Source organism: Dipodomys merriami, unplaced genomic scaffold, assembly GCF_024711535.1.
Source record: "Dipodomys merriami isolate MVZ:Mamm:240054 unplaced genomic scaffold, mDipMer1.0.p SCAF_3, whole genome shotgun sequence".
Lineage (NCBI taxonomy): Eukaryota > Metazoa > Chordata > Mammalia > Rodentia > Heteromyidae > Dipodomys > Dipodomys merriami.
This window is the reverse complement of record NW_027204492.1, coordinates 38,048,348-38,074,340: the sequence shown is the minus strand read 5'-3', so window position 1 is coordinate 38,074,340 and position 25,993 is coordinate 38,048,348. Positions and strand designations below refer to the sequence as shown.

The following is a 25,993-nucleotide window of genomic DNA, read 5'->3' as shown; positions in this document are numbered from 1 at the left end:
CCATGAGACTCTTACCTCCAATTAACCACCAGAAAGCCAAAAGTGGAGTTGTGGCTCAAAGTGGTAAAGTGCTACCCTTGTCCAAAAAAGCTCAGGGATAGCACTCAGGCCCTGAGTTCAAGCCCCCTGACTGACAAAGAAAAAAAAATCTCATGCACTTTCCTGCCTCCCCCAACTGGTTTTAAATCTCAAACCTCAGATCTCAGCCTCCACCAGTGCCAGCTGACCTTCTCTTTTGATTCTTGACTATTTCAAATTTAAATCCCTTATTTCCTTCGTGGCTCCTAGTGTGGGGGGATGATCTGGTCCTCAAGTGGGCATGTGGAAATATCTGGAGACATTTTTGGGTGTCACTAACTGAGGGAGTGGGGAGTGAGCAGCACTGGCATCTACTGAGTAGAGTGTTGACATTGTGCTGAACATCCTGCAGTGCTCAGACAGCCCCCGACCCCCTGCAGCAAAGAAATCTCCAACACCTCAGGTCAAGTGTGCTGAGGTTCAGAAATCCTGTTCTACAGGGGGACATACAGGCCCAATGACATGGCTAGAAAATGCAGGCTGGGGTTCTCACCCTCCCCCAAATCCTTAGGGTTGTTTATCCACATTCAGCATGATAGTGGGAAGGAGGAGAGAATCCCACAGGAATGCACCATGCTTTGACCAGCAAACGCTGGGCACTCCCACTTGCTGACTCACCCTGGGCCGTGGTGTGAGTTCCCTGGTGAGGCTGGACAGCCCCAGCACTCCTCCCTTGCAGCAGGTGCTGCCATCCTCTGTTCACAGCCTCTGCTTAGAGGTGGCAAATCTCTGCCATGTTCACTTGGGTCAGGCCTGTTTTGGTTCTTTTTTCTTTTTTCTTTCTTTCTTTTTTTTTTTTTTTTTGTCGGTCATGGTGCCTGAACTCTGGGCCTGGGCGCTGTCCCTCAGCTCTTCAGCTCAAGGCTAGTGCTCTACCACTTGAGCCACAGCACCACTTCCGGCCTTTTCTGCTTATGTGGTGTTGAGGAATTGATCCCAGGGCCTCATGAATGCAAGGCAAGCACTCTACCATTGAGCCGCTTTCCCAGCCCCTGTTTTGGTTCTTATTATATAACTTTCCCCAAAAGAGTCAGCTATCCAGTTCATTCTTGGGGACTCTTGAGATGCAGGAATCCCCATGGCTTGCCCTAACCCTAATATAGCTTTCTTTCTACTTGTCAGGTGTCTTTTGATGGTGTTTTGATTGACTGGAAACCAGTTGGCCCATACCTGTAATTGTAGCTGTAGTAGGTAGAAGTTGGGGAGGATCACTCTTCCAGAACATGCTGGGCAAAAATTTCACAAGACCCCAGGGTCTCAACAGAAAAATCTACACATGGTGGTTCATACCTGTCACCCTAGCTAGCTATGATATAAACAGGATCATACACGGTTCAGGATGGCCTAGGCAAATAGTGAAAGTCTATCTCAAAAATAACCAAAGCACAGAGGGGGGTTAACAATGCTCGACAAGAAATGTGCTCATTACCTTATTTGTGTTACTGTGACCCCTCTGCACAGCATCTTTAAAATAAAATACTAAAAAAACCCAAAAAACAAAAATAACCAAAGCAGTGAGCCAGGTGTGGCTCACACCATTTATAATCCTAGTTACTCAGGAGGCTAAAACCTAGAAGATGGTGATTTGAGGCTATTCTAGGCCCAAAAGTCCAGTAGTCTCAAATCTCCAAAACAACTAGCAAAGAGCAGGACTGGAGGTATGGCTCAAACTCCAGCATGACAAAAAATGCTCTGATACTCATGATCTGCTTGCCCTGAATAGGAACCCACTCAAGTTAGGTTAAACAAAAGGAGGTACAGGTAAGTGGATCTTCACATAGCACAGTTGGAAGAAGTGAAAAGTAGCTGAATTACCACCATCCTTCACCTTTCTGGAGTCACTGCATTGACACCTGAGCTTTTGTTTATCTGCTTCGTGGAACCTCATACTGGTGTCCTCTAAATGATGCATTCTGTAAGGCAACCGATTTTGCTTCCCTACAGCCAGGGCCAGGTGTCTGTCCTCACTGTGCTTGGTTGTGACCCTGGCCCCAACTCCCAAGTGACCCACCGTGTCATGACCCAACTCAATCCTGACCAGAATCTGCCTTGCCCTTCAGATTCTCAACCCTGCGGATAAGTTTGGCTCAGAATGTGTGCAGTAACCACTCCTGCCTGGATCACCTAAGGCCCATGTGTAGGATGAAGGTGGGATTTTGTATATCAGGGTTCACCTGACAGCAGTGTGGGGAAATGTACACTAGAACTGCTCCACAGAAGCTGGCGTAGTTATGGAATATTGAACGCTAATGGTCTCCACCCATGTCTCCACCCATCTACGTCCTCCCTCATGGACCTCTCCCTTCCACTCCCTTGACCCCATTCCTTGATCCCTCCCCCAGCTCCACCCAGGCCTCCCATCTCACACAAAAGAAAATCTCTCATTTGCTGTATGCATGTGCTTTTAATTCATGTTGCAGAAATACACTAAGGGCTTTGCAGCCAGATGCCCTTCCCACAGCGGATGCAGCTTTCTCTCTCTGAAAAATTCACTGCTTTGCACCATGGACAATCCCAGTCCCCAGGCTGGTGAAATAGGGGAAGTTTTCGCTCTTCCTGGGTTTCATTGTCTGTCTTGTCCTTTTGGAGTTCTTGGATGTCAATTCCTGTAGCCCCCACATCAGAAAGCAGATTAAAATCAGAAGTCAGGCAATAGGAAGGCACTGGAGGTAAAGGTACTATACCCCTGGTTGATGGAGGAGATGGGGTGGACATGACTGGGAAGGGGCATTCATAGGAGTATGTGAATGAGTCAGGGAGCTGGACGGAAAGGAGCTCAGGGGAGGCTGTGCCCTGTTGGGTTCCCAGGTGAGAAAAGGTAGCTTTTTCAGGGGATTTGGCAATTCCCTCCCTCTGCCCACCCAGAGAGTAATTTTTCCACTCCATAGCTCCCAGTAGCTGCTGGAAGCTTCCTTCTGGCTCCTGTGTGACGTCTGTTGCCACCATCATTGCTGGTGCATCGCCTGCTTTTGGTTCCTGAACATTTGTGGTAGGAATTTCCATCACTGCCATCTCTTCCTTCTCATTTGCTGGATGTATAAAGGTTCCATCCCCTCCACCAATGACAGAGGCAGCAGCCATGGCCATGGTCTTGGTATTGCCCAGGCCTGGCCCCTCTGCCATTGGGAGTGCACTCAGTTCCTGGGGAGAAGTAGACTTGTTAAAAAGCTGTGCGAGGTGTGGGAGATAGGGACGACTAGTAAGGGGTTGGGTGGGCCTCTCAGCCATAGGGAGGGCATTAAGTTCCTGGGGGGAAGTAGACTTGTAAAAAGCTGGGTGTGGGGGGGGGGAGAATAGAGATGAGTAGTAAGAGATCGGGTGATAGGGGAGGGGCAAAGGTGATCTTACTGCTCGGAGGAGCTTCCACCTCAGCATGTCACGTTCTTTCTGCACATCTGCCAGTTTGGTCTGTATCACTCGCAGCTGGAATGCGGCCTCCCTGCGCTCCATATCTTGTTGCTCGGAGAGCTGCTTCAGGTCTGCGGCCAAGGCGTTGGCTGCCGACTTGTGCAGTCTAGCAAAGTTGTGCAGCCACTGCACCCGGCGCCCATGTAAATAACCCTGCCTACGAGCGAAGCGCACGCCCAAGGCCAGGCTGCTCCAGGCACAGGCTTCCTGGACCTCTCTGGGCACCGTGCGATCCTCTAAGATGGCCCTGAACTTGTCCTCTATCTCTTCCCAAGACAAAGACAGGTTTTCAAGATAGAACTCGGGCCCTTTAGGGTGCCTTGCCATCTGCTCGTTGATAAAAGCCAAGACGTTGTCATGGTGAAAGCCACTAGTGGGGTCATCCGGTCTCATGGCCATGACGGTGAAGGGACGCTTTGGCTTTGGCTCTGCCTGAGAGAACCCGGATTGAACCGTTAGTGCGCATTTGCTTTGCGGGCATCCCTTCGTGTCCATTCTGCTTCAGTGACATCTTCCCTCCCCAAGATTCTAGAAAACGCCTCCACCCACCCTAGACCCTCCTCTTGCCTTAGACACACCCCTTCTAGGACATGCCTCCCACCAGGCCTTACCTGGCTGGTGGGACCAAAGGTAGTACAGGCTACCAAAGTCTCCTACAGCTTCTCCAAAAGAGTACCTGCTGGCTTTCTGACTGCTCCGGGGAAAGGGAAGAACGACCCCCCGGGCCTGGCGCTTTATACCCTGGGACTATTCCAAACTTCCAGATTTTGAGGGGGGAGGTGGGATGCCCCGGAGGAACAAACATCAGCCCCCCTTCTGGGAAGTAAGGAAACTTACCTTAGTTAAAAATTGTTGAATGTGAAAAGAAGCAGGACTGGTCCAAAGAGACTCAAGAAGAAAATGAAGTTCTTTTAAACCACTCCAAAAACTCCAATCCCCACCATAATGGTTTGCCCCATACCCCGCTGGAGATGGCGGTAGGACCGAATGGACAAAATGTTCTAGAGCACAAGACAGATACAAACTTGCAGTTGCATCCCAGCTTAAAGAAAGTCAAGGAACGGCTCCATCCCCCACTGCTTTCAGAAGGAACACTAGCTACCCTAAATAGGGATAAGGTGCAACCATTTTCATCTCCAAAATGTGTTTTAAATTTATTTTTCCTGATGCACCCCATTCCTAGTCAAACTTATTTCTTTTGTTAACCACTGCGGTCCTCTGACATAAGGTCTCCAGCCTACCATTTCTTTAGAAAAAGATGCAATCAATCTTTTTTATTAAAAAAATTTTATTTTGGTTCGGTCGTGGGGCCTGAACTTGGCTTGGGCCCTGTCCCTCAGCTCTTCAACTCAAGACGAGCTCTCTACCACTTGAGCCACAGCGCTACTTCCAGTTTTCTAGTGGTTTATTGGAGATAAGAGTCTCACAGACTTTCCTGCCCGGGCTGGCTTTGAACCGCGATCCTCAGATCTCAGCCTCCTGAGTAGCTAGGATCACAGGCATGACCTACCTTTTTTCGCTTTTGATGGCATTCTTAGGGCTTGAACTCCAGGCTTGGGAGCTGTCCCTGAGCTTTTTCTCCTAAGGATAGCATTCTACAACTTGAGCCAAATCTCCATTTCTGGATTTTGTTGGTGACTAATTGGACAAAAGAGTCTCAAAGGGTCTTCTCTCCCTGTACAGGCTTCAAACTGTGATCATGAGATCTCAGCCTTCTGAGGAGCAAGGATTACAGATGTGAGCCAGCATCTCCCAGCCTGATCATGTCTCTTACCCACACTTTAATATCTGTAGATTAAACTAGGTAGATCACAGGTTGAGTCCTATTTTGCCACTTATTTGACTTTATGCCATGCCAAGTCTCAGTTTTAACTTGTGAATGTACAATGAGGCCTAAATGCATGACAATGCATGTAAAGTTGAGATGTTTCCTATGATCCCTTTTTTTAAAATATGTAAGGAAGTATGTGTATATCTGTTTCCATATGTTTCTATAATCTGCAGAACCATAAAGGGGAAGATATATACTACATTCAACATTTACATACCCCTGTTTTAATAGTGATAGGGGGCAGTACGAATTTAGGATTTTTGAAAAAGTATATATATATATATATATATATATATATATATATATTCCTTGTAAAAATGTTCAGAATAAGTATGTATTGTTTGCAAAACTAAAAAACAAAAACAAAGTGACCCATGGTGGCTCACACTAGTCTATAGGCAGAGATTTGAGAGGATCTAAATTTTAGGTCAACCCATGCAACAAGTTAGTGAGGATCCCATCTCAAGCAATGAGCTGGGACTTGGTGGTACATATGCCTGTAATTCCAGCTGTTTCAGAGGCATGGTTAGGAGGATTACTGTCTGAGGATGACATTGGCAAAGATGAGAGAGAGACTTACTAAAACAAAAACCAAAAACCAAAGCAGAAAATATCTGTGACTGTGGTCCAAGTAGTAGAGCTTGCTTTAAAGTGCAAAGTCCTCAGTTCAAACCAGGACTTAAAAAAACAAACAAACAACTTTAGGCCAATACCATCTGATCATTTAAAATCATTCTTCAGTTCCTACAAGGCACATATATTATAATCCAACCTTAGAGAACCATTGACATGTGTGTGTCCCCTAGTTCCCTCTGTACTGAGGGTTGAACTTATGCAAACCCCAGTAATTTTCAGTTTTTCTTTTACTTCGCCTACTGGCCTTTGTGTAAGCTGACCCATGTGTGAGTTTCCCTGTCTTTCCTATTCTCTCCATAACTATCTCTTTATCCACCTAAAGCCTATTCAATTTCTCTTTCTGTTTTTTTTTTTTTTTTTTTGGTCCTGTTGTGGGGCCTGAACTCTGGGCCTGCGTGCTATCCCTCAGTTCTTCAGCTCAAGGCTAGCGCTCTACCACTTGAACCACAGAGCCACTTCCGGCTTTTTTCTTTTTGCTTATGTGGTGCTGAGGAATCGAACCCAGGGCCTCAGGCATGCAAGGCAAGCACTCTACCACTGAGCCACCTTCCCAGCCCTTCAATTTCTCTTTCTCTTACATAGGCACTCAAGCATTTCTTCCTTTCAAATGTATTTCTTGATCTTCCAAACCCCATTTTGAATTAGGGTTGAATTATGCCACTTTACATACCTTTTCACCATACCATTTTTTTTTATTAGTGCTGGCATTTGAACTCAGGGATTCATGATTGCTAGGCAAGTACTCTACTAATGAGCTACATTTCCAGCCCTTTCTTCCACTGGTTATTTTATTTTTGGGGGTGGGGGTCTGGTCGTGGGGCCTGAACTCTGAGCCTGGGCGCTGTCCCTCAGCTCTTCAGCTCAAGGCTAATGCTCTACCACTTCAGCTACAGCGCCACTTCCAAGAACTGTACTTGAATTCAAAGCCTCACACTCTCACTTGACTTGTTTTGCTCATGGCTGGCACTCAGCTACTTGGGCTATGACTCTAGTTCCAGCTGACTTGTGACAGATTTGTCTTCAGCTTTATTGTCTTTGTTGATTTTGAGCCTGTCTTCAGATCTCAGCCTCCTTTGTAGGTAGGTTGATAGGTGCCACCAGTGTCTTGTGAGCCTGTTAATTTTTTGCTCCCCATGGTAACTGGAATGCCCAGTGTGTACCACCATTCATAGCTTCTGCCATCTGGATGAAATTTATCAGACTTTCCTACCCAGGCTTGTCTGGCACTGCAGTTTCCCAACTGCAACCTCATGCATAGCTAGTGTGTTGTATCACTGTGCTCAGCTGTTGATTGAGAAGGGGTCTTAAGTGTATGCTCAAGCTAGACCCGAACTGTGATTCTTCTAATCTCAACCTCCCAAGTAGCTAGGATTAGGCACCTGGCTTTCTCTGTAATACTTTTCACACTCGATTGTAAGTTCTTAGTTTGCTAATCTTTTCTTGTAGTGGGTATTACTTGAGGGCATAGTTTAAGCGACTCTTAAGCGACTCTGTTTTAAACTTGAATCACAGTGGTAACTACCCAATAAGCTAATTGTTAAATGAGTTCAAAGAATTTATTCCTTTTATACAAGTACCTTTCAAGAGAACCGTATTTTCTTTCCTGAATTCTTTTCTTCATGCAGATTGATTTTCTGCCACCTCACAGCTTCTTGTGGTAGAGACCTCTCCTCAGTTTTTGAAACCAGCCAATGTCTGACAGAGTTGGAATTTGTAAAGAATACTCTGGAAGATTCAGGAATGAAGCATTTTTGTCATGGATTAAAACACCCACACTGTATGCTGCAGACTTTGAGGTAACTGTTAACTGGATAGTTTGTTGTTTGTGCTCATATCATGTTTTTTTGGGATAGTTTCTGTTTTTGTGGGTGTAGAGCATGAATATGGTAATTGGATTATTCTTCTGTTCTCTGCAGGTTGTACCGGTGCCTTATTTCTTCTGATTCTTGTGGAGCACTAGCTGCTGTTCTTACTACCAATCAGTGCCTCACTGAGCTAGAATTTAATGAGACAAAACTGGAAGCCTCAGCTTTGAAGTTGCTCTGTGATGGCTTAAAACATCCAAACTGCAAAGTACAGAAGCTCAAGTAACTATTTTTCATTATTCAGTAATTTTAAAAAATATACAATTTAATACTGATAACTTGTTACCAAAATACAATTCAAGGAGTCTTAGAGAGGAAGGATAAAAGTGACAGTCCCTAAAATTGTCTCTAGGTAAACAAGCTTAGGATGAGAATTTTTATTATAAGTTTATTATGTTTTTATTATACGAATATTAATAGCTTACATTTTTTAGCTATTTCTATGTACTAAACACTATGGTGAATGCTTTGTATAATTTCTTTTAATGTGCAGAAGAACTCTAATGGATCCAAATTATTATTTTAATTTTAGCAGAGGAAGCACAACCTCATTAGGCTGAAGAAACCTGTTAAAGACAATTCAAAACCCCAGTGTATCTGACTTCAAAGTCCATGATGTTTTTAGTAATTTGTTATGTATATCTTAGGGTTGTCCAGATAAAGAATCAGTAGAGTAGTGGTAAGAGAACAGTATTAATATATATATATATATATATATATATATATATATATATATATATATATATATTTTTTTTTTTTTTTTTTTTGCTGGTCCTGAGCACTGTCCCTGAGCTTCTTTTGCTCAAGGCTAGTGCTCTACCACTAGAGCCACAGTGCCATTTCTGGCTTTTCTGCTTATGTGGTACTGAGGAATCAAGTCCAGGGCTTCATGCATGCTAGGCAATCACTCTACCACTAAGCTGTATTCCCAGCCCCAAATATATTAATTTCAAAAGATTGGCTTATGTGATTATGGAGGCAGGCAGGTCAAAAACCTGCAGGGTAGGCTAGAGACTCAGGAAAGAGCCCATGTTGCAGTTCAAGTTCAGAAGCTGGCTGCTGAAGAAATGTCTTCTGAGGAGGAAGTCAGGTTTTTCTGTTAAGGCTTCCAATTGATTAGACAAGGCCCATATTAGTTTATTCAAAGTCTACTGATTAAATGCTAACTTCAGTTTGAAACATAACCTCACAGTAACAGATAGAATAATGCTTAACCAAATATCTAGGAACTGTACCCTAGCTCAGTCGACATATAAAAGTAATCCTCACAATCTTTGTTTGAAAAAAAAAAAAAGAAATAGCAATACCCATGTATGTGCATGCATGTGTATGCACACACCAGCTCCGATACTAGGGATTGAACCAGGACCTGGGTACTGTCTCTTAGCTTTTTCAGGCAAGTCTAGCACTATATAATTTGGCCTGTACCTCTACTTTCTGCTTCTTTGGTGGTGGTGGTGGTGGTGGTGGTTGTGGGCACTATCGCTGAGCTCTTTTCCTCAAGGCTAGTGCTGTACCACTTTGAGCCACCGAGCCACTTCCAGTTTTCTGGTGGCTAATTTGAGATAAGAGCCTCATGGATTTCCCTGCAAGGGGCTAGCTTCAAATGGTGATCCTCAGACAGATCTGTCTCCTGAATAACTGGGATTATAACTAGCATTCAGTGTTGTGTTTTTTCCCTTTTTTTTTTTTTTTTTTTTTTGTAAAGCAGGCTCTTCAGCACTAAAGCTTCCTAAAGATGAAAACTCATTTATTCAAAATATTCTATTTAAAGTTGTTAAATTATAGCCAGACACTGGTGGTTCATACCTGTAATCATAGCTACTTAGGAGGCTGAGATCTGAGGATCACGGCTCAAAGCCAGCCTATACAGGAAAGGCTGTGAGACTCCAATTAACCACCAGAAAACTGGAAGTGGAGCTCTGGAGGGCTAGCCTTGAGCAAAAGAGCTCAGGGACAGTGACTAGGCTCTGCGTTCAAGTTCCACAAGTGACAAAAAAAATTGCAAAATGCCAGTAGCTCATTCCTGTGATTCTGGCTCCCTGGGAAACTGATATTGTTAGGATCATGGTTTAAGGCCAACCAGAAAAAAAGTCCAAACCCATTGTGAAGGAAAAGTTGGAATTGATGGTATGCACCTAATAGGTGGATTGTGCCCAGGTATACACCTAAGCAAGGAAGTAACCCTGTCTAAAAAATTGCCGTACTGGAGGTGTGGCTCAGTGGTAAGAGCACCTGCTTAGCAAGTGTGAGGCCTTCAGTACAGATCCTAGTACCACAAAAAATAAGGTAGATTATGAATACAACTTGAGTTTAGAACATGTTAAGAAATGAAGGATTCAAAGGTTGTGGTATATCTAGAATTTTTTGCAGTTGAGGAGAAATGGCTGAAGGAATTTCACCATTTAATATATAGAAACATTGAATGAGAAGATAGAGTAGTCAGTGAAAATATCATCACTCTTCATACCAAGAAAAGGGATTCTATATGGGTGATAATGGTCAGGGTCTCTTTTATGGATGGCAAAGTATAATTAGTAGTAAACATTTAGATAAGAGGGGAAAAATATCTGACTATAAAATTTACTAAGGATGATTATAGAATTTTTTTCTTGTGATTTAAAAGAAGATTGAGATAGAGTGCTATCTTATAGAATACTATATTAGTATAAGAATTTAAAATGATATTAAATGATCAGTATTCCCTCCTGACCCTTTTTCAGGCAGTCAATATTTTTTTTTGAGTTCCCACTGTAGGACACATTGTTTTGGAAGCATTTTTCAAGTCCTTGCTGTGGTGAGTAAGGAGCTGGGACATGCTCAAGACTAGGGTCATGTATCTGTGGATCCTGATTTTCTCTACTTAGGTATCATTGTGGAAATGAGCAATTTACTTAAGTGGCCAATTTTTCTCTGCATTTTTTCTGTAGGTTGTGTGGTAGCCTTCTGCCAGAAAGCTCAGAGATCGTTTGCCAGTATCTTGCTTCTGTTTTTATTTACAACCAATACATCACTGAGTTGGACCTGAGTGAAAATCCCCTGGGGGACAAAGGGGTGAAATATCTTTGTGCAGGTCTCAGAAATTACAACTGTAAAGTGGAAAAACTAGAGTAAGTTTCTTAGAAGTATTTGATACTATCTAAGTTGTTCAGTGTCTGCTATGTTCTTGTTGCTTGCCAGAGGTCATCTTATTTTACTCATTACTTACGAAAAAGGTAAGGTTCAATTACAGGGGCTTATATTCTGTACCTCATAATGGCTAGGCATGTTCTCTATCACATGAGCCATACTTCCAGCCCAAGATGGATTTTCTTATCACCCCTGTCCATGTGAAGAAACAGGATGGGGAAAGAAGTGACCTGTCCAGCACCATACAGCTAAGTTGTGTAATCATCACAGGACTACAAAAATCACTATTGTATCTTCTTGTATTTCCAGTATACTACAGCTTAGCATTTATTGGGATGACATTATTAAATAGTAACTATATGAAAAATACCTGCTATGCATCCATAATAGATGTGGAGCTAGCTGCGGATATAAAAGGTACAAGAAGTTCTTCATATCACAGAGCTGCCCTTAAGGATGTGCAGATTTGAACTCAATACCGTGGAATCATTTAAAGGCATCAGATGAGCCCAAGGAAAAGAGAGGTCACTATAGGCTGGTGACCTCACAAGGAAGTTGTGTGAAGGATGTGGGAGAGGAGCTGGAACTCAAACGAGGAGACAGGATAGAAGAATACCAGGAAGCCAAAGTGATGGCAGAAGCTGATTTTTCTTCTCTTTTTTCCTGGGTAGCTTGAGCAAATGTTGCCTCACAGATGCTAGCTGTGTGGACCTTTCTTCCTTCTTGAGAAGGAGTCTGACTTTAAAAGAATTATTTGTGTTTGCCAATGTCCTGGGGGATACAGGAGTACAGCATCTCTGTGAAGGTGTGCTGCATACAAACAGCATAATTGAAAATCTTGTGTAAGTCTCTGCTGATCCTTGTCCTTCTCACAGACATTGGCATTTGGGGGTCAGTGGGAGTTGCTGCTGCTGTGGTTAATAGCCACCTTGATGATTTTTGTCCTTCCAGGCTTTCTGAATGTTCCCTTTCTGCAGCTTGTTGTGAGACCCTCGCCCAAGTCCTTTGTTTCAACAAGAGCCTGACAAAACTGCTTCTAATTAATAACAAAATTGGAGATTTGGGACTGAAATTGCTGTGTGAAGGATTAAAACGTCCTGACTGTCAGTTAAAGGATCTGGCGTGAGTATCATGGACAGTAGGCACTGGCAGAATATCCTAATGTTTAAGCAACTCCTAAAACTAAATGAGTATTTCTTGGCCTGGTAATTCAGTCTCCAAGGAAACGACAAATGAAGAGCCAAATAATTTATAGAGGGTATAGTAATCCTTTCTCCACAATCTCTGTTTCGATAGCCAGGGCCCAAGGATTTTTTTCCCATGACACTCTGACTTCTACCACCTCCACCACCACCACCACCTCCACCACCACCACCTCCTCCTCCTCCTCCTCCTCCTCCTCCTCCTCCTCCTCCTCCTCCTCCTCCTCCTCCTCCTCCTCCTCCTCCTCCTCCTCCTCCTCCTCCTCCTCCTCCTCCTCCTCTTCTTCCTCCTCCTCCTCCTCCTCCTCCTCTTCCTCTTCTTCCTCCTCCTCTTCCTCCTCCTCTTCCTCCTCCTCTCCTCTCCTTTCTTCCCCTCCCCTCCCTTCCCCTCTCCTCCCCTCCCCTCTTCTCATATTCTCTTTTCTTCTCTTCTCTTTTCTTTTTTTGTCAATCATGGAGTCTGAGCTCAGGGCCTGGGCGCTGTTCCTGAGCTTTTTTGCTTAAGGCTAGTATTCTACCACTTTGAACCATAGCTCCACTTTCAGTTTTCTGGTGGTTAATTGGAGATAAGCATCTCAAGGTCTTTCTGCCCAGGCTGGCTTTGAACCATGATCTTCTTCAGGTCTCAGCCTCCTGAGTAGTTAGGATTACAGGCATGAGCCACCAGTGTCTGACTGATACTCTGATTTTCTAATGGGCAAACAATTTCTAAAATGAACCAGATGAAATGATGTCTGCCTTCTCTACCTTACTTAACCACAGGTTGTGGACCTGTCACCTAACTGCAGCATGTTGCCAGGATTTGTGCAATGCATTGTATACCAATGAACACCTGACAGACCTTGACCTCAGCGACAATGCCTTAGGGGATGAGGGCATAAAGGTTCTGTGTGAAGGATTAGAACACCCTTCCTGCAAACTACAGACCTTGTGGTAAATGCATGGAAACTCTTTGTGTAGTGTCTTTTTTATTCCAGTATGTACATAAAATTGAGGGCCGAGGGGAACTTGGAATGAAGCTGATTTCACTTTTTAATCTTTTATTCCTTCCAGGATAGCAGAATGTCATCTAACAGATGAGTGCTCTGGAGCTCTGGCCTCTGTCCTCAACAGAAATGCGACATTGGTATTGCTAGACTTAAGTGGAAATAACTTCACAGATTTTGGAATACAAATGATGTGTGATTCATTGATTCATTCAAGATCTAATCTTAAGACATTCTAGTAAGTTACTGTGGTGGGGGAAGTAGGAAAGGAGAGGGGCTTAAAACAGGTGCATTGTAATTGGTCATAGCCCATTGCATTGAAAGAGAAGAAAAGTTGGGGGCCGACAAGCTTAGCATAATAGTAAAGTAAGTGCTATTATCAGTAGACCAGTTGAACATGGGGAAACCTGTTGGGCATGGGGAAAAGCAGGAAACAGGTAACCTCTACCTCATTGTTGGAGTAGCAGCAGAGTAAAGGAAGAAAGAACATAAAATCTAGATATGTTTGGCCTGGCTCACAAGTCTATAACATCTACTAGCTAGGTGACCATGCATACTTCATCTCTCTGAACGCCAGTATACTTGTCTTTAAAATGGAGCTAGTGCTGCAGTCAGTGCTGACACTTGACTGGTTGAGGCAAACATGGGGATTGAACTGAGACAGCAATTGTATCTAGTTAGTACAACCCTTTAGTACATCAGAAATACTCCATAAAATTAGGTCTTTCCATTTCTACTAATACCTGCCAGAGGGTTTCATGTATGCATGTTTTTTTTCTTTTTAAACCACAATTTTATTATCTTTTGGTGGTTTAAAAATATTTCTATTGTTACCTATAAAGGTGATATACAGAGGGGTTACAGTTAGTATGTGCATTTCTTTTTTTTGGGGGGGTCTGGTTATGGGGCCTGAACTCTGGGCCTGGGTGCTGTCCCTTACTTCTTCAGCTCAAGGCTAGCACTCTACCGCTTGAGCCACAGCACCACTTCTGGCTTTTTTCTTATGTGGTGTTGAGGAATTGAACCCAGGGCCTCGAGCATGCAAGGCAAGTGCTCTACCACTGAGCCACCTTCCCAGCCCTAGTATGTGCATTTCAAGAGTATTCACATCTCAAGGTGATAAAGCCATAATGGTAAAGTTTCAGAAGGTGGAGATCTTATCCCTCTCTTTGATAAATGCCCAGCTGCCAGCTCAGCAAGCTGGCATGACACGCAGAGTATTCTCAATTACAATACAACTTTACTCTGTTGGCAGCTAACCAGTGGCTAAAGGGCCATTTGTTTCTGGCATTCAGAACTGAAACACATAATGGAAAGTAAAGGCCATGTGCAAAAATTTCACCTTCCAAAACCAATCTGATAGATTGAAGCGTAAATGAAAACAGTATAAAGGCCTGATTCCAAGTCTGGCTCAAACAGAAGCTTGGTTTGGCTAGCAAAGCGAAGTTTGTTAGTTTCAGAAGCTTAAGAGTGGTGATTGCTGCCCAAGAAGGCAGAATTATGTATAACATGAAAAGGTCTAGGTTAGACCTCCAGTGCATCTTTCGTATAAAGATGTAGATACAGCTTTATTGTCAAGAGATTTGAAATAAACTCAGAATCATTTAACATTGGTAATTCCTCACAGTTTGTGTGTGTAGTGAAAGTTCTAAATAACAGCAAGGAGAATATCTGTTGGGAAATGGGATGGCAGACCATTATTACTATTTTGTGTGCCAGCACTGGGGCTTGAATTCACGGTAGGCCTGGGAACTGTGGCTTAGCTTTTTCACTCAAGGCTGGCCCTTTACCATTTGAGCCACACCCCTACTAACACATTTTTTAAATTGCTGGTTAATTTGAGTCTCATGGACTTTCTGCCTGGGCTGGCTTCAGATCACAATCATCAGATCTCAGCCTCCTGAGTGGCTAGGATTACAGACATGAGCCAACAGTCTCTGGCTCATTATTTCTTTTGTCCTTATAAATTGTGGCTCTATTTTCCTTTTCTTTGGTGCTTTGTCTTTTAACCCAGCATGCTTCCGTTGTGTTTTCAGACCAGCATTCACATCCCTATAATTTATCTATCAGATAAATTGGTAGCAGTGTACCAAAAGAACATGGAATTAAAAATAAAGGGCTTACAGAATAATCACAATTTGAGGATCTCAAATACATTTTGCTGTTAGGATGTATATAAGACAAAACTGAAATCAACAGAAATGTATATTTATTCAAGTAAGATATAAGGAAAATGAAGATTATTTAATGTGAGATGGAGAGGAGTCAATCCAGGAGAACCTCCTAGAAGGAGTCCTCTTGTGGAAATGGTAGTTCAATGAAGGCTGGGTGTCTATGATAGTCAGGACAAAGGACAGGAAGAGATTTTTTTTTGTTATTAGTTGTGGGGCCTGAACTCAAGGCCTCAGTGCTGTCCCTCAGCTCTTCAGCTCAAGGCTAGCACTCTTATCACATGAGCCACAGCGCCATTTCTGGCCGTTTCTGTTTATGTGGTGCTAAGGAATCAAACCCAGGGCTTCATGGATATGAAGCAAGCACTCTACCACCGAGCCATCTTCCCAGCCCCTAGATGGTGTTCTTAAAGTGACAAAATTCACCCTCAGTTATTCCACAAGTACTTCCTGACCATGTCATATGTGTCAAGTGCTATAGAAACAATAAAATTTGAGACACGTTCTATGCTTCAGGGGTAATAGTAGAGAGAGGCAAATTTACTGAATAAGGCAGTGAAATGACCAGTCCTAGGGCACTTAAGAAACCATGACACAATAAAACCAGCCTCGCTCAAGGGTCTCAGGGAAGCTTCTTAGAGGAGACACGACCTCAGTCAGTTCAATCAGAGAAGATAGATGGAAGAATGGACAAAGATAAGCCAAGCGTAAGTGGTGATATGAGCAAAGGTACCCAGACAGACAAACATGGTTTATGATATTGAATGAGAATAAGGGTAAGGAATCTTTTTTTTTTTTAAATTTTATTTTATTTGAGAACATACAGGGTAAGGAATCTTCAGGAAGTTTAGTATTACAGACAATCAAGAGCAAAGCAGAGTATCAACAAATGTTAATAAATGAGACTAGGAGGTAATCAGGATCTCATATGCCATGTGTACCAGTGAATAATACCTGTTGGATGAAATCCTAGTGAAAAGTCAGTCATTTCTCCAGTTCTTACATGTTCTAGTAGTAGAGTTTCCTCCTTAATCTCACTTTCTTTTCCACAACTGACCCCAAAGATGGGGCCAGTTTTTTCTTCCAAAGCTAGCTGGGATGTTGATCAACTGTTTCTGCTACTTCTTGCTTCTATATGTGCTTGATCTTAAGGACTTTCCTTACACAGTACAACCAAAGCTTGTTGACTGGACATTCATACCTTGACTTAAACAAGATCCCTGTGCCCTGTAGTGACATTCTATTTGCACTCCAAGATTACAGATAGGTTAGTCTACACAAAAAGTGCAGTGATTGGGCTGGGAAGGTGGCTCAGTGGTAGAGCACTTGCCCTGGGTTCAATTTTCCAGCACCACATAAGCAAAAAGAAAAAAGCCAGAAGTGGCACTGTGGCTCAAGTGGTAGAGCACTAGCCTTGAGCTGAAGAGCTGAGGGACAGTGCCCAGGCCCAAAGTTCAGGCCCATGACAGGACCCAAAAATAAATAAATAAATAAATAAGTGCAGTGATTGTTAGGTAAAGTGCCCTTTTTGTTTAGGAGGCTGGGTGCAGAATTCTAGTGGTCAGCAATATGCTGGCAAAGGCTATGCTCACAAAGGCCCTAGCTTGAGCCAGTGAAGACAGCGGAACCTTCCTTTTTAAGGTAGTTCTCTCTGTGTGGGTGTGTGGGTGTGGGTGCGTGCGCCTGCCTGCCGGCCAGTATTAGAACTTGAATTTAGGGCCTTATGCCCTTGCTTGGCTTTTTTGCTTGTTAATTAGAGTCTCAGACTTTTCTGACTGGGCTGGTCTTGAACCTCTATCCTCAGATCTCAGTCTTCTGGGTAGCTAGGGTTACAGGCATGAGCCACTGACTGGCAACCCACATCTACAAGGTCATTTTATTTTAGAAGACCTGGTACTTTTTCCATGTACTGACTGGGCCTGGGATAAAACTCATTAGCTTATCCTGCTATGTGTTCCTAATTCTAAATTTAGAAATAAGAGGTTGAAAGTAACTGATATCTTAACTCTCAGATGTCTGAGCTTACCAAGAAAATTGGCCCAACTCCCCCAATATAATTCATATACTCATTTATATGAAGGGAGAAGATACCTTTTGCTATGTTCCTCAAAAAAAGTAAAAAAGATTTTATTACACTTTTATAGCATTAAATTGCCACATAGGGGCTGGGGGTTTAGCTCAGCGGAAGAGAGCCTGCCTGGTGAGCGTGAGGCCTTGAGTTCGGTCCTCAGCTCTGGGAAAAAAAAAATTTGCCACTAAGCATTATGTAAATAACTAAGATACTTACTTCCACTTTGCTAGATAAAGATTAGCTTTTTTCCATTAAGAAGTAGAAACTAGAGACTTTACTTTTTGGAGCCCCTCTCTTTGGAGAGTCTTACTACTTTCCTTTCACTTTCAAATAAACTTGCTTTGTATGCATTTAAAAAAACTAGGGTGTGCCTGGTGCTGACTCATGCCTTTAATCCTAGCTATTCAGAAGGCTGAGATCTGAGGATCACAGTTCAAAGCCAGCCCAGGCCCAAAACACTGTGAGGCTTTTTTAAGTAAGTTTTTTATTGTGAAAATACTGCACAGAGGAGTTACAATCACATGAGCAAGGTAATGAGTACATTTCTTATTAAGCATTGTTGCCTCCTCCTTTGATTTTCCCCTACCACCCCTTCCCTCCCATCTCAACTACATTCCCGCCCCCCAAATTGTAAAGTTCATTTTTCAACATAGCGTCTTGTACATTTCATTGTTGCAATGGGTCAACCTGTATCCCTATTTAAGCAATTTATTTTTTCCCTTCCGCTCCCCAAATTATACCAACATCAAATACAGTGAAAACTAGGGGTTATATCGTGGGGGAGGGACATAAAAAGCAACAAAAAAATCATATTATAAATATGTTAGAAACAATAGCAAGAAAGAAAAAAACCACTTGTGTCCTTATCTTGGGGTTCATTTCGCTTAACATCATCTTATCTGACCTTTTCTGCTTGACTCAGACATATACTAGTTATTGCTAATAAGGGAAACCATGGGACCTATGTTTTTTTTTTTTTTTTTTTGCGCCTGGCTTACTTTACTTAATATAATTTTTTTCCAAGTCTTTCCATTTCCTAACAAATGGGGCAATGTCATTCTTTCTGATGGAGGCATAGAATTCCATTGTGTATATATGCCACATTTTCTTGATCCATTCATCTACTGAGGGGTGTGAGACTCCTATCTATAAATAACCTCCAGAAAACTGGAAGTGGTGCTGTGGCTCAAGTGGTAGAGCACTTGCAAACAACTAGGGTGTGCCCCCTTCCATTGTTTCCTAGTTTGAATTCAGGAGGCTGATGTCTGAGGATCTTTGTCTAGGCAAATGTGGCTTAGTGTTAGAGTGCCTGCCTGGCATGCATGAAACCCTGGGTTTGATTCCTCAGTACCACATCAACAGAAAAAAGCCAGAAGGGGCCCTGTGGCTCAAGTGGTAGAGTGCTAGCCTTGAGCAAAAGAAGCTCAGGGACATTGCCAAAGCCCTCAGTTCAAGCCCCAGTACTGGCAAAAAAAATCTATGAGACTCTTGTCTCCAAGTATTCACCAAAATACCCACAAGTGGAGCTATGCTCAAATGCTAGAACATTAGCCTTGACAAAGAAGCTCAGGGACAGAGCTCAGGCCTGAATTCCAGCTCCGGAACCAGCCCCTCCCCCCTAAAAAAAAATCCCTAAACAAACCCTAGGAACTATACTGCATACTTGGAAGTAGTTAGGATATACATACTGAGTTTGAAGTTCCTGTGTTCCACTTGGGGAAAGCTTTTTTTCTTTCTTTTTTTTTTTTCTTTTATTTTATTTGTGAACATACTGTACAGAGGGGTTACAATTACATGGGCAGGATAATGCGTACATTTCTTACCAAGCATTGCAGCCTGCTCCTTTTGTTTACCCTTCACGTCCCTTCCCAGCCTCCCCCCTCCCCCCAATCCCAATCCTTCTCCTTCCCCCCCATTCCCCTCCTCCCTCCCCCCCCCCCCCCCCCCCGCACCGACGTTGTAAAGGTCGTTTTGGACATGACAACTTGTACTTCTCATTGTTGCAACAGGTCCACCTGTATCCTTAAACAACTGGTTTTTCCCCATCTCCTCCTCAAGTTATACTGACATCAAATATAGTGAAAGCAGGGGTTATACTGTGGGGGAGGGACATACAAAGCAACAAAGAGATAATCTTATAAATGCGTTAGAAACACATGCATGAAAGAAAAAAAACATTAAAATACATATCTAAGGGTTCATTTTCCTGACATCACATTATCTGACCTTTTCCGCTTGACTCATGCATATACTAGATATTGCAAATAAGGGAAACCATGGGACCTACGTTTCTTTGGGCCTGGCATACTTCACTTAATATAATTTTTTCCAAGTTTTTCCATTTCCTAACAAATGGGGCAATGTCATTCTTTCTGATGGGGGCATAGAATTCCATTGGGGAAAGCTTTTTAATAGGTAGGCAGTTGGATGTGAAAATGTGTACTTGGAAGTGATCACCTTTGAAGACATGATAACTGAAGCTATGACAGTGAATATAATGTTAGAAAGAGTGAGAAAAGCCCCTGAAGAATCTTCTTTGGGAGATAGGTCATGAGGGTTTGAAAAGGAAGTCCATAGAGAGAATCATGTTCTGAAATCTAAGCAAAAAGTGAACTTGGAAGGCAAAATGCTCAACGGTATTGAGTCCTGAAAATGTCCATTGGATTTAGCAATTAGATTGTAAGTAGCCTTAATAAGGCTGACTGAATGGTGTGGTGGGGCTGTAAACCATTTTGCAATGACTTGAAGAGGTAGATTATAAGGAAGTTTATAAAAAGAAGAGGGGTGGGTACCAGTGGATTACACCTATAATTCCAGCCATTCAGGAGGCTGATACATGAAAATGGTGATTTGAAGCCAGCCCTACCAGACAAATCTTACCTTCATTTAACCAGCAGAAAGACCAAAGTAGAGGTGAAGCTCAATTGGTAGAGTACTAGTTGTGAGCAAAACAGCTGAGTGAGAGCTCAAGGCTCTTGAGTTTAAGCCCCGGTACCAGCACAGCAAAAAGATATGTGAAGCTGGGCACTCATGGCTCACACCTGTAATCCTAGCTACTCAGGAGGCTGAGATCTGAGGACCATGGTTCAAAGCCAGCCCAGGCAGGAAAATCCATGACACTCCAATTAACCACTAGAAAACCAGAAATGGCACTGTGGTTCAAGTGGTAGAGTGCCTTGAGCTGAAGAGCTGTGGGACAGCACCCAGGCCCAGAGTTCAAGCCCCATGACTAACCAAAAAAAAATGATGTGTGAATTCATAGATGGAGGGAGTTGTGTGGTTGGAGAGAGAGTAGAGCTTATTCCTGTTCTTTAAAAAACCCTTGTTTTCAGATAGATATATTTGTAGAGTAAGAAATAGGAGCCCATAGAGAGGGAAAAGTTGCAGTTACAGGGGTGGAAGCTAATGGAACAGAGCCTTGGACAAAACTGAGGGTATAGGAGTGAAGAGATGCAAGAGAAAATTCACTCATAGCAAGGAGTTAAGGCTTGGGGAGGAGTTAGATAACTGAGTGGTGCCATGGAGCAAGTGTGAAGGGCATCTTACCCTTAGAAATAGGAAAAGTACTGCAGATATCAGATGTTCTGACTTTGTGCAAAATTCTTTTCCTTTTTTTTTTTTTACAGTATTGACACAGATTATTTATGTGAAGAAACAATGAGAAGGATGGAGCTTTTAAAAATAAGCAACCCTGGAATCACCTGGTAGTTTCCAAGGACAGTGCCTGAGCAGATTGCACATACTCCCCTTCCCCTAGAGTACCACGTTTAAAAACTGTTCAGTATTATTTTCCCAAATCCTTTCACCTTTGCTGAAAATGCTAAGAAACAAGCAGCAGGGATTGCTGTTTCTTCCATAAAAGCATCCACTAAGTAGAATGTAAATGGCAGATGCACCTTAGTTCAAAGTGTTTTCAGCAATAATTCTTTACATTCATATATTGTGTTATTGTGTTTACTGTACTGTTATGAAAATCCTTTAAGGTGAGAAGACCAAGGTTCAGAGAAATTGTGACTATGTTTATATCACACAGTTCATTAATAGGAGCATACAGACTTGAGTCCAGCTGGGTATTCCTGCTGTAGATTTAAGCTACATTTTAATTAATGAATGGGAGAGGCAGGGACTTATTTCATGGAGGGAGTGAGACTTTATGTGAGCCTTGAAGAATGAATAGATTTCAGATAGGCAGAGATAATGGCCAGTGCCTTTAAGTCTGCCTGCTTACAAGGCTGTGTTTGTGTGCAGCTCACCAGAACAGCCTAGGGAAAAAAGAAATGTTTGCATCAGAATTTTGCAAGCTGCCACAAAATCCAGTTTCCAGTTTCAACTTCATTTCTGAACATCTAGTATCTCCCAAATGTGTTGGTATGTCTTCATAGTTCCCAGGACTGACTGACTTCTCATTTCTAACAGCATCTTGCTCAGCCCAGTACCATTTCCACATCTGCCCAGTTTCTCCCAAACAGTGGATGAGACAAGTAGGGAGAAAGAAAATAGCACAAAGTCTGAAGCAGGAGCAAATGTACTATGGAAACAGCAGAAAGCAGGCTAACCTTATTAAAGTGTAGAATTTTCACTGGAAGTTATTTGATAAGCTGTGTGACCCTGAATAAGTCACTTGGATTCCTGATACCTTAGTTTTCCTATCTATAAATTAGGGATACGTTGACATTAGTCTTACCAGGGCTCTTTCCCAACATGCTCCCAATTTCACAGTAGGCACTACTTAATTATGCCTGTTTGTATGAGTGTGGATGTTTAGTGTATAACTGTACTGTAGTGTAGTCATTGAACACAGATTTTCTTGCCATTGTCATCATCGTTAACTGCATTTGAACTGTGTGTGTGTGCGCATGCGTGTGTGTGTGTGTGTGTGTGTGTGTGTGTTTTGGAGGCGGAGAATCCACTGGGGGAAGAGATCAGAGTGAGAAGTTATTCTATGTGAGTGATTGCTAGAATGCATCATCCATCACTATCTCCACCTTCCCTGGTCCTCATTACCCTGGGAAATGCTAACTCAGTAAGAACCCAGGAAGAGTCAAGATAGAATTTCCCATTTTGTTTTAAGTGCTTTGTTGCCTTTAGGTATTTATCATGTATTTATTGGACATTTATTGTGTGCTAGGTTTTGTGTCATGTTTTGGATTTACAGAGATGAACATACCTTTTCTTAATACTTCCCCTATCATGACCTCTGACTAACCTAGTCCCTGTCCGTGTGGTAAAAATCTGTTAAAACTCAGTCACATTAGGAACTCAAAAGATACAGGCAGGGCTAGAGGCATGGCTCAAGTGATAAGAGTGCCTGTCTATCAAACATGAAGCCCTGAGTTCAAACTTGAGTACCACCCTAAAAAACCAAACCCTTGATGGTAAAAATTAAATGGGAAATGGAGAGCTATGTGTATATAAGGGTATGCACATCTGGTTTGCTTACAAAAGAATGTACATTCATATGTACATGTGTCCAGAAAATACATACAAGGAGCTGGTAACAGGGTAACAGTGATTACTTCTGACTAGGGGAATTTGGCAAGCAGAGTAGTAGGGAGAAAAGGAAAGGAACTTTCATCTATGGTCCTCCATTTTCTACTTAATAATTTCACCATGTACATATTATGTTACTTTTATAATTAGTTGAATTTATGTTAAAAATAAAACTCAGGCTTTCTTTTTGGCTTGGAACTACCATCTTCCAAAAATTTGTCAAAATGATGAATACAAAGGGAAAGAGGAAAGGTACCCAATACATGTTCTCTAGGCCTTTCGAAGTAGTGGGCCCTGTTTAGAAAGGCAGGCCCCCCAGATGTTACCATAGCAAAACTGGAAGCACCTATAATGTTACCCAGCATACTGTTGGGATTGTTGAGAACAAGAAAGGGCAAGATTCTTGCCAGGAGGATTAATGTGTGTATTGAGCATATGAAGCATGCTTAAGAGCTAGTTTCCTGAATTGTGTCAAGGAAAACAGCCAGAAAAAGAAGGAAGCCAAAGAGAAAAGAAGCTGGTTTCTACTGAAGCTCCTGCCTGCTCCACTCAGAGAAGCACACTTCGTGAGAACCAATGAGGATGAGCTTGAACTCTTGGGACCTATTCCCTTTGAATTCATGGCATAAGAAATGTAAAAAAAAAAAAGAAAAGAAAAAAAAGACCACTGGACTATTAAAAAAACAAAACACCTCAGGGCTGAGGATATAGGGAGAAAAGGAAAGGGACTTTCATCTATGGTCCTCTGTTTTCTACTTCATGTTTTTACCTTGTGCATGGGTTACTTTTATAATTAGTTGACTTGATGTTGAAAATAAAATGCAGGGCTGGGGATCTAGGTCAGTGGTATGTACAGAAATTGTCTGGTTTAAATCTCCAGTATTGGAAAAAACAATAAACTTAAAAAAAATTGGAGTTATTTTTTCTTTTTTGGCAGTATTGGGATTTGAACTCAGCCTTGCACTTACTTAGCCTTGTATGGCTTTTGCTCTACCATTTGAGCCAGGCCTCCAGCCCAACTATTTGATGGTTATTTTGGAGATGGAATCTAGTAAACTTTTCTGCCTGTGCTTGCTTTGAACGGTGATCCTCTGTATCTCAGCCTCTCTAGCAACTACAATAACAGGTATAAACCCCTGGTACCTAGCTTTTTGGAGGGCAGGCAGGGTCTCATTATGTATCCCATGCTGGCCTCAGACTTGTGATCCTCTTGCCTCAGTCTTGTAAGTGCTAGTTTTACAGATTGTTTTTAAAGCAAATAAACTGAAAGAGGTGTGGCAGAGTGCTAACCTTGGATAAACAAGCTAAGGTACAGCACCCATACCAAGTTCAAGACACAGTATTGGCACACACACACACACACACAAATACTTGAGCCATATTCACCCTCATTCAGTCTCTTAGCCCTCCCCACTTCTGCAGGTACCCCTCCAACAGTCCATTTTACTTTCTAACAAATAAATTTAGAGATAAACTGTCTAAATCTCAAGTTCATATGGAACTATAACCTGGAATTGTTCAAACAAAAGTTTACTACATTTTTAGAGTATTAGTTGTACAAAGGAATTAGTTTCATTGTGATTTTTCCATGCATGCATATAATGTACTTTTCATTGAACTTCCCCACCTCCCTTTTTTGTGCCAGTCCTGGGATTTGAACTCAGAGATTGCATCACCACTTGAACCACAGCTCCACCTCGGGATGTTTTGATAGTTAATTGGAGTTAAGAGTCTTGATCTAGCTTTAAACTCAGCCTCAGATCTCAGCCTCCTAAGTAGCTAGGATTATAGGTGTGAGCTACCGGCATCCAACTTCCCTTTTCTTACTTCTTGTCCTAGATCTCCATTTAAAATGAGTTTTAGTCATTTTCATCATTCTATTTCATATGTGTTTATAAAGTACTTGAAATATAATTGTTCCCTCAATAACTTACTTTTTTCCCATTGGTACTCCTTCCCCAAAAAGCCCCACTTCACATTCATGCCATTTGTTTCCATTCTAGATCCCACATATCTGAAAGCATGATATTTGTGCCTAGTCTTGCCTATTTTGATCTCCAATTTCACTTTCCTGAAAATGATGTAATTTCATTATGGCTCAATAATATTCGTATGTGTGTGTTTGTTTCTTTACCATATAACTTAGAAAAATAACCAAATTAGAAAACAGAACCTAACAGCTAGTCTTCAAAAAAGCACTACAGAGGATAAAAGTGTGAACAATAAAGCAGCAGAGTCTAGAAGTCCACACATTGATAGTAGTTTTTTTTAAATAAAGGTTCCAAGGTAAATCCTACTGAATATCATTTTCAACAAATAGTTCTGTAACAATTGGATAGCCATTTGCAAAAGAATGGTTCTCAACTTATCTCATTGTACATAAATATTAAAATGGCTTAGATACTGAAATTAATAGTTATGTTCAAGCTTCTAGAAATAATTGTCTCAAAACCTTTTTTGAGACAAATTGGTTTTGAAAATATTTAATGTGAATTCTGTGAACTACAAAAGGAAAGAAGCCAATAGATTTGGACTTTATCAAAATTTAAAACTGAAAATCTTTCACAACATGCTCTTCAAAGGGGCCTGTTCTAAAGATAAAAATACAAGCAAAGGACCAGGAGTTAATATTTGAAATATAGCTATCAATGTATATCTGATAAAAAAAAATACTTGTATCTACAATATTTAACTTTTTTGTGGTACTCAGGCTTGTAACTAAAGGATTTTCATCTTGCTAGCTAGGTACTCAGGAACTTAAAAACTATAACTCAGAGGGACTAGAGACATGGCTTAAATGGTAGATTGATTGTCTATTGCGGGGCCCTAAATACAGTCCCTCATACCACAAAAAACTATAATTAAAAGATTATCAACTCAATTTCTGAAATGTCAAGAATCTGAGGACTCAGCTAAAAGACACACTTAAATGAGCAAATGAAAAGACATTTAATGTTAGTCTTTACAATGAACATTTACACTTCACTAAGATAGCACTACACACTCACAAGAATGACTTAAAAGGATAGACCAGGGCTGGGAAGGTGGCTCAGTGGTAGAGCGCTTGCCTTGTATGCATGAGGCCCTGGGTTTGATTCCTCAGCACCACATAAGCAGGAAAAAAAG

At 42.0% G+C, this 25,993-nt stretch overlaps 2 protein-coding genes across 3 annotated transcripts in view; one reads left to right on the top strand and one right to left on the bottom strand.

Moving 5' to 3' along the window:
• LOC138840137 (NACHT, LRR and PYD domains-containing protein 12-like) overlaps positions 1 to 23,782 on the top strand; it is a 55,081-nt gene extending 31,299 nt beyond the window's left edge. Inside the window, exons 6-13 of the mRNA XM_070039944.1 lie at positions 7,579 to 7,749; positions 7,870 to 8,040; positions 10,749 to 10,928; positions 11,619 to 11,789; positions 11,899 to 12,069; positions 12,912 to 13,082; positions 13,203 to 13,373; positions 21,004 to 23,782. Of these exons, the coding sequence (XP_069896045.1) occupies positions 7,579 to 7,749; positions 7,870 to 8,040; positions 10,749 to 10,928; positions 11,619 to 11,789; positions 11,899 to 12,069; positions 12,912 to 13,082; positions 13,203 to 13,373; positions 21,004 to 21,085 (1,288 nt within the window). The 3' untranslated portion in view covers positions 21,086 to 23,782. The remainder of the gene's footprint in view (positions 1 to 7,578; positions 7,750 to 7,869; positions 8,041 to 10,748; positions 10,929 to 11,618; positions 11,790 to 11,898; positions 12,070 to 12,911; positions 13,083 to 13,202; positions 13,374 to 21,003) is intronic.
• Positions 2,487 to 4,178, bottom strand: Tex13b (testis expressed 13B). Of its 2 annotated transcripts, XM_070039946.1 has the most exons (4): positions 4,098 to 4,178; positions 3,427 to 3,918; positions 2,940 to 3,219; positions 2,487 to 2,684 (listed from the first exon to the last, which is right to left on the bottom strand). In XM_070039946.1, exons 2-4 carry the CDS (start codon positions 3,883 to 3,885, stop codon positions 2,506 to 2,508), a joined length of 918 nt encoding a protein of 305 aa, XP_069896047.1. In that variant the 5' UTR covers positions 3,886 to 3,918; positions 4,098 to 4,178; the 3' UTR covers positions 2,487 to 2,505. The 2 variants fall into 2 exon arrangements, with proteins under 2 accessions (XP_069896047.1, XP_069896046.1); XM_070039945.1 differs by having other exon boundaries at positions 2,487 to 3,219.
• Positions 23,783 to 25,993: the final 2,211 nt, after the last annotated feature.

Excerpts from the sequence above, each read along its gene's own strand:
- Tex13b (XM_070039945.1), bottom strand. The coding sequence starts at position 3,885 with ATGGCCATGAGACCGGATGACCCCACTAGTGGCTTTCACCATGACAAC. Across the intron at positions 3,220-3,426 it reads GGTGGAAGCTCCTCCGAGCA|GAACTGAGTGCACTCCCAAT; the intron begins GTAAGATCACCT and ends ACTTCTCCCCAG.